The sequence below is a fragment of the Megachile rotundata genome, chromosome 14 (genome assembly GCF_050947335.1).
Source record: "Megachile rotundata isolate GNS110a chromosome 14, iyMegRotu1, whole genome shotgun sequence".
NCBI lineage: Eukaryota > Metazoa > Arthropoda > Insecta > Hymenoptera > Megachilidae > Megachile > Megachile rotundata.
In genome coordinates this window covers 9482798-9494844 of record NC_134996.1, presented here as the reverse complement: position 1 = coordinate 9494844, position 12047 = coordinate 9482798, and the positions used below count along the sequence as shown (strand labels likewise).

The 12047-nt window shown below is 29.7% G+C and overlaps 1 protein-coding gene across 5 annotated transcripts in view; it reads left to right on the top strand.

Moving 5' to 3' along the window:
• The window catches only part of LOC100875077 (multiple PDZ domain protein), a 122340-nt gene that overhangs the window by 98085 nt on the left and 12208 nt on the right, over positions 1-12047 (top strand). For all 5 annotated transcript variants that reach the window (XM_076539885.1, XM_076539884.1, XM_076539882.1 and 2 more), the window contains 2 exons: positions 7399-7545; positions 11829-11923. In XM_076539885.1, coding sequence (XP_076396000.1) covers positions 7399-7545; positions 11829-11923 — 242 coding nt within the window. The remainder of the gene's footprint in view (positions 1-7398; positions 7546-11828; positions 11924-12047) is intronic.

The window sequence follows — 12047 nt, the reverse complement described above, 5'->3', positions numbered from 1 at the left end:
TATGGGGAAATATTTGGAAGGTTCAGGGGTGAGTTCCTCTTGTATTTGTGGTACCATAAATCTTTGCAAGTTGAAATTATTTTGGTATGAAGGGTAGTTCTTTTTGGATCTCTATCAAATTATTTTTGTACCTTTATTTACGCCCTTAATATACCTTATTTGTACCCTTATTTACACCCTTAACATACCTTATTTGTACCCTTAATAATACTTGAGGTAAATAATAACTCTCTTAAGTTATTAAGAGTTATTAAGGGTTATTAAGTTATTAATTATTAACTTATTAAATAATACCCAAGATAAATAATACATTACACGATTAATATATTTCCAGCTCCCAACCCTATTTAATAAACACTATTTAATATTTGAGAATTTAAAATTAAATGCACCCTTCTATATTTACAATTAAAACAACAAATTTTTAAAGTAGAAATTTTTTTAAAGTAAAATTTTTAACTAGAAAAATTAGTCTGCTACAAAAGGATATTATTCAACAAAAAATGTTGAGTCGTGTTACAAAAGTGAGTCTTGTACATTGCACCCTTGACATAATAGTGAAAGAGCATAGAGTCAATAGAGAAAAACCTCCCTTGTTCTTAGTGTTCAGTATAAATAAACTTTTAATTAAAAAAGTTACTCTGCAACAGGAAGTTAATTACTATATTCCTTTAACTCACCCTTCCTAATGAATAAACATCATTCCAAGATAAACTATTCATCGTTTCCAAGATTCAGCCTTCTCTTTACCTCAATTTTCAAAATAGTGAATCTTTGATGAAATTCTCTTTGATATAGAAAGGGTTTATCATTACAGATTTATGGTAAATTATTCTTGCAAGGGAGGTCACACTTAGGAATGTATTTTGAGGTAAAGTAGTCATTAACTACCCTCTTTTCTCAAGTTTAGAAATAAATAAATTTTGTAAATTATTTTATTATAAAATTAAGTGAATTGTTACAAATTATTGGATAATGAGATACTGTAATATGTGAGGGAGTTATAATATTCCTTTAATTTTATGTTCATATAAATTTAAATTTCATTTCTTTATAAGACGCACCTGGTGCGTCACTGGGGTTGAGGTGAATAATACAGAATGCATTTTTTAAAATAGTAATACTGTGTTTTGCGAGATATTTCAACAAGAAGATTACTCTTCCTTCAATTTTCAGTTAATAGAAATTAAATAAAATTAATAGTCCCATGGGTTCTACATTATAGGACGCATGTGGTGCGTCATTAGGTTATATTTAATGCAGAATAAATTTTTTTTAAATAATAGTACTGTGTTCTTCGAGATACTGTAAATAGAAGATTACTCATTTGCTCTTTCAATTTTAAATTAACAAAAATTACAGTTTCATGAGTATTATATTACAGGACGCATGTGGTGCGTCATTGCATTGTCATACATAATGCAGAATAAATTCTTTAAAATAATAATACTGTGTTCTTCAAGATACTGCAAAGAGAAGATTATTCATTTGTTCCCTCAATTTTAAATTACTAGAAATTACACTTCCATCAGTATTCCACTACATGACGCACATGGTGTGTCACGTATTGTATTGTACAGTAAAGAACGCTTTTTCTGAAATAGTAGTGTTACGATCTTACTAGTATTTTAATACGTAGAAAATGTAATTTATTGTTCCAATTTTAAATTAACGTCAATCGTAAGATGTCTTCATAAGACGCACATGGTGCGTCATCAGTTACATTGCATATGAATGTATTTCATAAAGTAATTATATTCTCCTGGATTCTGCATCATTAAGGTCGTTTACTCGTTATATTCATTCTAAATCAATCTCAATATTAAGTCTCAGAATTACTTCTCTACAAGACGCACCTGGTGCGTCATCCATTAAACCAATAGAACAAAGATCAGGGTTGGAATATCAGAATCTGCGTTACTTAAACTAATTGTAATTTATTGATATTCTGTAATAGAAAAATACGGAATAATCATTCTTCTTTCATACATAAAATAACTCATGACGCACATGGTGCGTCGTAGTCTCAAAAACCCTTCCAAAGCACGGCAATAAAATAAAGAATAGAGACGAGAATTACGCAAGTAAAATTCGTGGTCTCAAAAACCCTCCTAAAGCCAGTAGAAAAATACTGTATAAACATTTTTTCTTCATACATAAAATAACTCATGACGCACATGGTGCGTCGTAGTCTCAAAAACCCTCCCAAAGCACGGCAATAAAATAAAGAATAGAGACGAGAATTACGCACGTAAAATTCGTGGTCTCCTCAAAAACCCTCCTACAGCCAATAAAATAAAGAGTAGGGGCGAGATGGAAGTGTCGGGGGTGGATGTTCGCGATCGGCAACGAGTCGGGATGCTGCGGTTTGTCGGAAAGTGTGGATTACGTCGTTGCAACGTCCATCACCGACACCATGGGCCATCGACACCCCTTCCACCTGCAGCAACCCCCTCTGATCAACGGCGTCCACCTTCTCTCTCGCTCGTGTTATATCGACGGGCGCAGTTTCATACACGAAACCGGCTGGTAGACGTTGCACTGACTCGATAGCGTCGCGATGCATCGTCTCTTTGGACGCAAATTCGTCTCTTTCGTAGTACGTTCACCCAGTACAACCCTAAACACCGTACCTTGCACTCCGAGAACGAACGAACGTTTAGCATGACACGTTTATGTCTATTCTTTTCTTTCTTTCGTTTGCTGGATGAGTGTTTTCTATGTTCGTTTAAGTTCCACGGAGAACGGGATCCTTGTTTCTTTCGAGTGTGCCGCAGCGAGTTTGGAGAACCGATTAAAGTAAGAGACACGTGCTTTTTTCACTTTCTTATTTTGTTCAGGTTTCAGATTTTGTGAGGATTCGAGGAATATTTTAAGGAAACTGTGTTTTTAAATTTGAATGTTGGAAAATAGGATGTGAGAACTTGAATATTTTGATTTAGGGGCTGCAGATGTGAATATTTGAATAATTTAAACTTGACAGTTTAATAGGGGATGAATATATAATTTTTGTTGCAATTTTCAAAAATATAAAAACTTGTATTATTAAAGACATTTATTTTTTTTATAATTATTTAATAAATGAGAAAGGTGGAACTTCTACATTTTTACAAAAAGCTTATTACTATTTTAGTGTTTAAAAATAATTTTTTAATTTTTATTCTTTAAATGTATATCTCAAAAAATATTCTACATGTTTGCATGTATTTTTTAAGTGTGCATTTTAAATATTTTTTAATATATTTTAAAATATTCTAATGTGTCTTAAATGTATGTTTAACAAGTGTCTCATCTTTTCATTAATTTCTGTCTTTTCGATTAAATTTCTGACAAGCTACATTATTTATACATAATCAATTTTTATAAATTCTCAAATTCTAAAACCTTCATGAACAATTCTAAAAAATTATTGAATAATAAAATAGAAAATTCTTGCAAAAAATTATCTTCACCTTCAGAGTTCAACATTTTCTAAATGTTAAAAAAATTCTAATTGATTAATTACTTACCTAATTGTTTTTCTTGTATAAAAATATTGATGTACCAAATAATAATTCAATGAAATTAATCACTGAAATAATTTGTTGAGAACGTAAAATATGTGGAACAGAACAGTGAACAGTTTAAACACGAGTAACTCAATAAAAAAAAGAAGAGATAGTATACGTGTCTCTTATTTCTGGTTGCTCTACTTTCCGCAAGATTTATTGTTACAGGTTGTAAGCTCTGTCCTCTTCAAACAGACTAGTTTTATTACAGACATCACAGAACACACGATCTATGTTCTCTAATCCGGACCATTTGTTTGTGATAACCGTAATTTCGGTCTACGATGTTTTAAACGATCAAACCGTGACTTACTGTCGCCATATTTTTGCTGGGATATTAACGACTTCGTGAAGAATAATGAATTCAACGTGATTTATTGTTCACTGTACTTTGTTAGAATTTTGGTTGTACGGATGAGAGACATTGGGGAACTGTGATTTATTTCAGGCAGAGGTTCATTTTTATTGTAGGACTGTGATGAAGTTTTTGTATATTGTAAATGATACTTTTGTATCGTTGTTTGGGAGAATTGGTGAAGGGCAGGATTTGAGTTATGAAAGTGACTTTGACTTTTGTTGACATAACCTAACTTTCTACCTTTGAAAGTTTGAAAATTTGTTAATCAGAGAGTTTGTACAATTAAAGTATTTTAAAAAATTTGTAAATTTGTGAACTTGTTGCTTAGACAAGTTTTAAAATTGTAAACTTGTTGCTTAGAAAATTTGTCAATTTCTAAACTTGCTTAAAAAAATTGTAAACTTGTGAACTTGTTGCTCAGACAAGTTTTAAAATTGTAAACTTGTTGCTTAGAAAATTTGACAATTTCTAAACTTGCTTAAAAAAATTGTAAACTTGTAAACTTGTTGCTTAGACAGTTTTAAAATTGTAAACTTGTTGCTTAGAAAATTTGACAATTTTTAAATTTGCTTAAAAAAATTGTAAACTTGTGAATTTGTTGCTTAGACAGTTTTAACATTGTAAACTTGTTGCTTAGAAAATTTGACAATTTCTAAACTTGCTTAAGAAAATTGTAAACTTGTGAACTTGTTGCTTAGACAAGTTTTAAAACTGTAAACTTGTTGCTTAGAAAATTTGTCAATTTCTAAACTTGCTTAAGAAAATTGTAAACTTGTGAACTTGTTGCTTAGACAAGTTTTAAAACTGTAAACTTGTTGCTTAGAAAATTTGTCAATTTCTAAACTTGCTTAAGAAAATTGTAAACTTGTGAACTTGTTGCTTAGACAAGTTTTAAAACTGTAAACTTGTTGCTTAGAAAATTTGTCAATTTCTAAACTTGCTTAAGAAAATTGTAAACTTGTGAACTTGTTGCTTAGACAAGTTTTAAAATTGTAAACTTGTTGCTTAGAAAATTTGTCAATTTCTAAACTTGCTTAAAAAAATTGTAAACTTGTGAACTTGTTGCTTAGAAAATTTGTAAATTTCTTAACTAGTAGCTTAAAAAAATGATAACTTATAAAATTGTTGCTTAAAAATTTTGTAAACTTGTAAACTAGCTTAGAAAAATTATAAACTTATAAACTTGTTGCATAAAAAATTTGTAAATCTGGAATTTTGCTGCTCAGGAAATTTATAAATCTATAAACTTGTTGCACAGAAAGTTTATGACTTAGAAAATTGGTAAATAAAAAACAAAATTAAAAATGATTGTATATGTACTTTAATAAAAGTCTTAACACAAATTCTTTATGGAAAGAAAATTGTTAAGAACACTTTTATTTATTAAATTGTTCATGTATGCAATTTAGAGACCATTGTCCTAATCATGTAAAAGAAATAAAATCCATTTGAGTATTGATTATTAGACTGTGAACATTTATGCACATGTAAGGAATTTTTTGTATAAAATGCAGATGAAGTCTGTGACCTATAGATGAAAGCAATGAATCAATTGGGTCAGTGGTCTATTAATAAACCTCTGAGTTATTAATCTAATAAAATATTGAAAATATAGAGAAGTGAGAGAGGAAATGTAAAAATATAGAAAATATGTAAAATTGAGAGAGACAATGTAAAAATATAGAAAATATAGAAAAGTGAAAGAGGAAATGTAAAAATATAGAAAATATGTAAAAGTGGGAGAGAAAATGTAAAAATATAGAAAATATAGAAAAGTGAGATAGAAAATGTAAAAATATAGAAAATATAGAAAAGTGGAAGAGAAAATTTAAAAAATATAGAAAATATAGAAAAGTGAAAGAGGAAATGTAAAAATATAGAAAATATAGAAAAGTGAAAGAGGAAATTTAAAAATATAGAAAATATGTAAAATTGAGAGAGGAAATGTAAAAATATAGAAACTATAAAAAAATGCAAGAGAAAATAAATAAAAATATGTATAACACATTTGCATGAACGTCCACAGTCTATTCATCACTATACATCACACATACACAAGTAGAACCCCTATTCACAGGTACACCTTAATTAATTCTCTAATTAACATTTAATACAGGTGATTCACAGATCCTTGAGCCCAGTCAGTGAAATAAAATCTGTTTCAATTAATCAATGAACATCTTGACATTCAAGGACAGTTTGAAGGTCATAATTCTAAAAACTCCTCAAATAATTTCTCAAGTTTAAAAAATATTTAAGTTTGAACAAAATTTATTGTTTGGTTGAAGAATTAATTTTTTAAGCTTGTCAAAAATTTCTTAATTTTGAATTAAGGACTAATTTCTCAAGTATTGAAAAAAATGATTTAAACCTAAATTTAAGTTTGAAATTTAATTTTAATTTAAATTTAAGTTTGAGTTTAAATTTAAATAGTGTCTGAAATATATTTCGTGTCATTCAAAATAAAAGTGATGTTTGATTATTTGATATGCACTCGTGAATTTCGCATACATTTACATAAATAGGTAATAGATGATTTATGGTTATGAAATGAACGTGCTGTGAAAATGATCTGTTTTCCATTGATCAATTGAAACAGATTTAGTGCAAGTCTCGTGTGTACACTTATCAATCACATTTTGGAGAGCGGATTACTCACTTCATCTAACAATACCTTTTTTCAAAATAATTCAGTACGAGATAGTGATGGAATTATTTCATGAACCATTTGAAATTAAATGTTAAAGGATTTTGACTATTTTAGAGATAATTATTTGTAGAATAGCAAGAATTATTTGCGTCACACAAGATGGCAGCTGAAAACAATGTAAATCATACTGGTTCACATGCCAACCGTTTGATGAGAGGTGCAGGATATTAATCATAATTTTTCAATAACTAGCTTTAATTACCGAAAATTTGAAAACTTGAATATGTAAAAATTTGGAAGCTTGAAAGTTTTAAAACGTGAAAGCTTAAAAAAATTGAAAACTTGAAAATTTGAACGTTTGACAAATTAAATACTTGAAAACTTGAAAATACGAAGTTATGAAAATTTGTAAATTTGAAAATTTGAGAAATTAAATATTTGAAAACTTGAAACTTAGAAAACCTGAAAACTTGAAAGCTTGAAAACTAAAAAATTTGCAAATTTGAAAAATATTTGCATTGTATGTATTAGAATACCTAAAAATTAAAAAACCTGAAAACTTGAAACCTCAAAACTGCAAAAAATGAAAATCTATGAATCTAACAGTGTGAGTTTATAAAAATTAAAAAACCTCAAAACTGCAAAAACAGATAAATGCATAAATTTGCATAAAAAATCGAATGAAATGTCCATCGCTACACTCGAAATTCGGTTGCGCCGATCAAATATAGCAGTTGGAATAAATTTTTCCTGTCCACCGAGAGTTGAGTAGTCCGCCCTCGACGCTTTTCGGCTGTTCGAAGGATATTCAAACGAACTGATCGTGTCGTTCGTATTTGCAGAACAACGAGAACGACACGGATGGCCAAACGGACGAGGGAGGAAGATTGACGAGGAAACACAGCGGTAGGAACCGTTCGGGAGCACCCACGGGATCCTTTGGACAGAGGACGTCTCCTGTCAGATCCACCACGCCGGAAGCGACACAAGTGAGTTCTTTCTTTTGCACTTAATTCGTTCTGTCACCTCGCCATGCTTTCTTTTTTATAATTACATCGTGTTCTTTTACTGTTTTGTGGAGACTAATATTTGTTGTATCGACTGAAATTTTATGGTTGTGAGAGGTGTAGTTTGTGAGACGCACCTGGTGAGTCATTGGTTTACTGGATATGAAGGTAGAATGTACTGTTGCGTCGTATTAATAATTTATAATTAGCTATTCATTCTGGTTATTTATTTTATTAAGTGCAACTTCGAGTTTATGGTCGTTTCTTGTATGACGCACCTGGTGAGTCATTGGTTTACTGGATGTGAAGGTAGAATGTTCTGTTACATTGTATTAATAATTTACAATTAATTACTCATTCGGTTTATTTATTATATCGATTGCAACTTCGAGTTTATGGTCGTCCCTTGTATGACGCACCTGGTGAGTCATTGGTTTACTGGATGTGAAGGTAGAATGTTCTATTGTTTCATATAAATAATTTTGCAATTAGTTATTCATTCGGTTTATTTATTATATCGATTGCAACTTCGAGTTTATGGTCGTCCCTTGTATGACGCACCTGGTGAGTCATTGGTTTACTGGATGTGAAGGTAGAATGTTCTGTTGCATTGTATTAATAATTTACAATTAGTTATTCATTCGGGTTATTTATTATATCAATTGCAACTTCGAGTTTATGGTCGTTTCTTGTAAGACGCACCTGGTGAGTCATTGATTATTCGGGATGTGAAAGTAGAATGTTTAAATCGTGTTCCTCTGTTGGATATTAATAATTTACAATCATCTATTCATTCGGTTTATTTATTATATTTATTTCAAGTTCGAGTTTATGCTTATTTCTTGTAAGACGCACCTGGTGAGTCATGGGTTATTTGGGTTACGACAGTAAAATTTTCATATTGTATTTTTTTATTGCAACATACTGATCACTTACGAGTAGTTACTCTTTTCGTTTATTAATTACATCAACTACAATTTCAATTTTATGATTGACCCTTGTAAGACGCACATGGTGTGTCATGGTTTATTTTGCATATGAAGAAAGAACGATGTTCATACCGTATTTTTCTATTTCAGAACCTTAATAACTTACGATTAGTTATTCTTTTGGTTAAAGTTAATGTTAATCCTAATATCACAACTTATTCAGAAGACGCACTAGGTGCGTCTTCTCTTATATTGAATAATACAGAATAAATTTTTAAAAATAATAGTATTTTGCTAATTGTAGTACATACACTAGTCATGCATTTCAATCATGATTCAACGTCAGTTTCTATTTTATAATAATTTCTTTTAAGACGCACCTGGTGCGTCTTCTATTATATTAAATAATACAGGACACATTTTTAAAAATAATAGTATTTTGCTCATTGTAGTATATATATACCATTCATACATTTTAACTATAATTCAATGTCAAATTCAGTTTTATAATAATTTCTCTTAAGACGCGCCTGGTGCGTCTTCTATTATATTAAATAATACAGGACATATTTTTAAAAATAATATTACTTTGCTAATTATAGTCAATACACTAGTCATGCATTGCAATTATAATTCAACGACAATTTCAATTTTATAATACCTTCATTTAAGACGCACCTGGTGCGTCTATTACATTAAACAATAGATTTTCTATAACAACATAATGGTTCGTTAAATTTTATAATATATAAATTAATCATTTAGGTACTGTGTTATTTATGATCCTACATCAATTTGAATTTTATAATAACTTCTCTGTCATCAATTTTGTGCGAATAATATATGACGCACCCGGTGTGTCCTCTCTATTGTGCCTGTTATCGATTACGTTTGAGAGCTTAGAAATTTATGAACATGATACATGAGCTATTCTAGGAAGGAAAGTAATTTTTCCTTTGACCTGAAGTGAAAAAATGAGGCTTCAAGGCAATATTTCAATGAGTACAAAGATGTACATAAACTCACATTTATTTTTTATATAATAGATGAAATTCAATATATAAACACAGTACATATTTATTGTTAAACAGAATAAATTTCCCTTAAAATTTGAGTAGAATACGAAATCAAAACTACACAAAGAAAATGTTTATCGTAATCTGAAAAACACGTAACACAAAAGCACCCCGAACAAAAAAACAAAACCCAGCAATAAAATTGCGAAAAAGCTCGGCTAAAACGCGCAGTAAATCAACTATCCCTTCAGAATGTTAAATTTCAGTTGAATGGCAACAATCGAGCAGTATAATCGAATCGAACCGTACAATTAGCTAATGGCCGCGAGAGAAAATAGACGGAAGAAAGAGAAGACCTTGTTCGGTATCGAGCTGCGAGAAAAAGCGCGGGAATTGGCCGTGTTCGATTGTGTTCGATGTAAATTAATTCGGTCAACGGAATCGATTGTTATGACTTGGGGTCAACGGGAAAACGCGTGGAAACGGGATGATCTCGTTAGCGATGGACTAAAATTCCCTTTGAAAAACTGCGAACCTTTTCGTTCCTTAAAATATCACGCTTTCAAAACCGTATGTCAAATGATGCTATTTATGACACTATATACCACTTTAGTTTATTAAATTTTTAATTTATAATTTAAATAATTAATTCAACTTTAGGATTAATATTACAAATTTATATATTAACAGTTAGGTTATGACAAATATATTATATTTTATTATATTAGTTTTATTATATTATATGTGCATTTCAAACTTGTATGTCACAGAATTTATATTATTAATTTATAGTATATTACAAATTTTTATATTCTATTTATATTAGAATATAATAAATGTAATGTAAATATGTTCAAAACTATAGTACTCAAATTTTATTTAGACAGTAAATAATAAATTATAAAATAGTTACAAATTATACATAATTTTGCACAATATTTATTTACACAGTATATGAACAAATATATAATACTTGCAAGTTATGCATAATTTTGCACAATATTTATTTACACAGAATATGAACAAATATATGATACTTGCAAGTTATGCATAAGTTTGCACAATATTTATTTACACAATATATAAACAAATATATAATACTTGCAGGTTATGCATAATTTTGCACAATATTTATTTACACAGTATATAAACAAATATATAATACTTGCAGGTTATGCATAATTTTGCACAATATTTATTTACACAGTATATAAACAAATATATAATACTTACACTTTATGCATAACCTTGCACAATATTTATTAAACACTGTAACCAAACAAATACAAAATACAAATTAAGTATAATTTCACAAAATCTCTCAAACATCATCAGACTCAAAAAACATTTAAAATTTCCCCCCAAAAAAGTTAATATTTTTCCTACAAAAATTGAGATTACATAAATGTCTTGATAAGTGTACGCTCAGTTACGGAGACAGGTAATCGAAAGTCCTCCCCTACGTTTTACATAATAACCACGAATCGACCACTTGGAACACGTTGTTCTTGTACAGACGTAAGCATCGCAACCAATTTTAGAAAATCTATCTCGCGTTTGATCGTTTCTTGGAATTAATATACGTACATTACGTATTCTTGCGCGGGAATTCGATATAGAACGACGCTGCTGGTAATTGATCGACCGATGGCGGATTTCTAAGTTTGTTCCGGCTACAAATGTATTCTCGAACGATCAACGCGTGTTTTCTAAGCGTGTCGGAGGTTGCAACATTTCGATGTGTGAAGGTTAGGTTACAGGTGTCGATTTCTGTCAACACATGTTTTCGAATTGAACGTGTGGTTTTCGTTTATTGGAAGTGATTTTCTGTGTGTCGTTTCTGGCACGCGACATTTTGTTTGTAGATGCCTTTGTTCTTTTTGGGAGATTTTTTTTTTGGAACCTTTGAAAATTTTCTTGTAATGAAAATCAATTAACGTGGAGGATTGTTAATTGCTCGATTGTTAAATTTTTGGAGGAATAGCTTAAATACATCACTGATATTGTGAGAAATAGATATTCATTGTGGGAATGTTTTATATAATATTTTTCTACTGCCATAGTTTGTGAAATTGTAAAAAATATTAGTGCAGAAATATTTAGGAATTAAATTATTTTTCAATGTCATATTTTTTATTGTTTGAATTATAACATTTATTTTTCTATTTTTATTTTGTACAAATTTGTACTTTGAAATGTGTAGTTTATTTTAAAGGGGAAATAATTAATATTTGTTGGAGAATTTTGTGAAATAGAGTTTGAGGTAATTTTTATGTCAGTTGAATTTTTATTAATAAGAATGAAATTGTTCTTGTTACAGGGCTCTGACTACGGAGAAAGGCAGAGTAGCTCAAGATCAGATTTCAGAAGGCAGAGTACAAGAGCTTCAGATGGCGCGGGATCCAGTTCGCGAAGGTAAATTAATTTGTAACATTTATGATATTCTAAATATAACATAATAAATTATCTATATAACAGATTTGAACTCTTTCGAAATATAGAAAGTTTGAAAATAATTTCATGACATAAAAGTATTTCC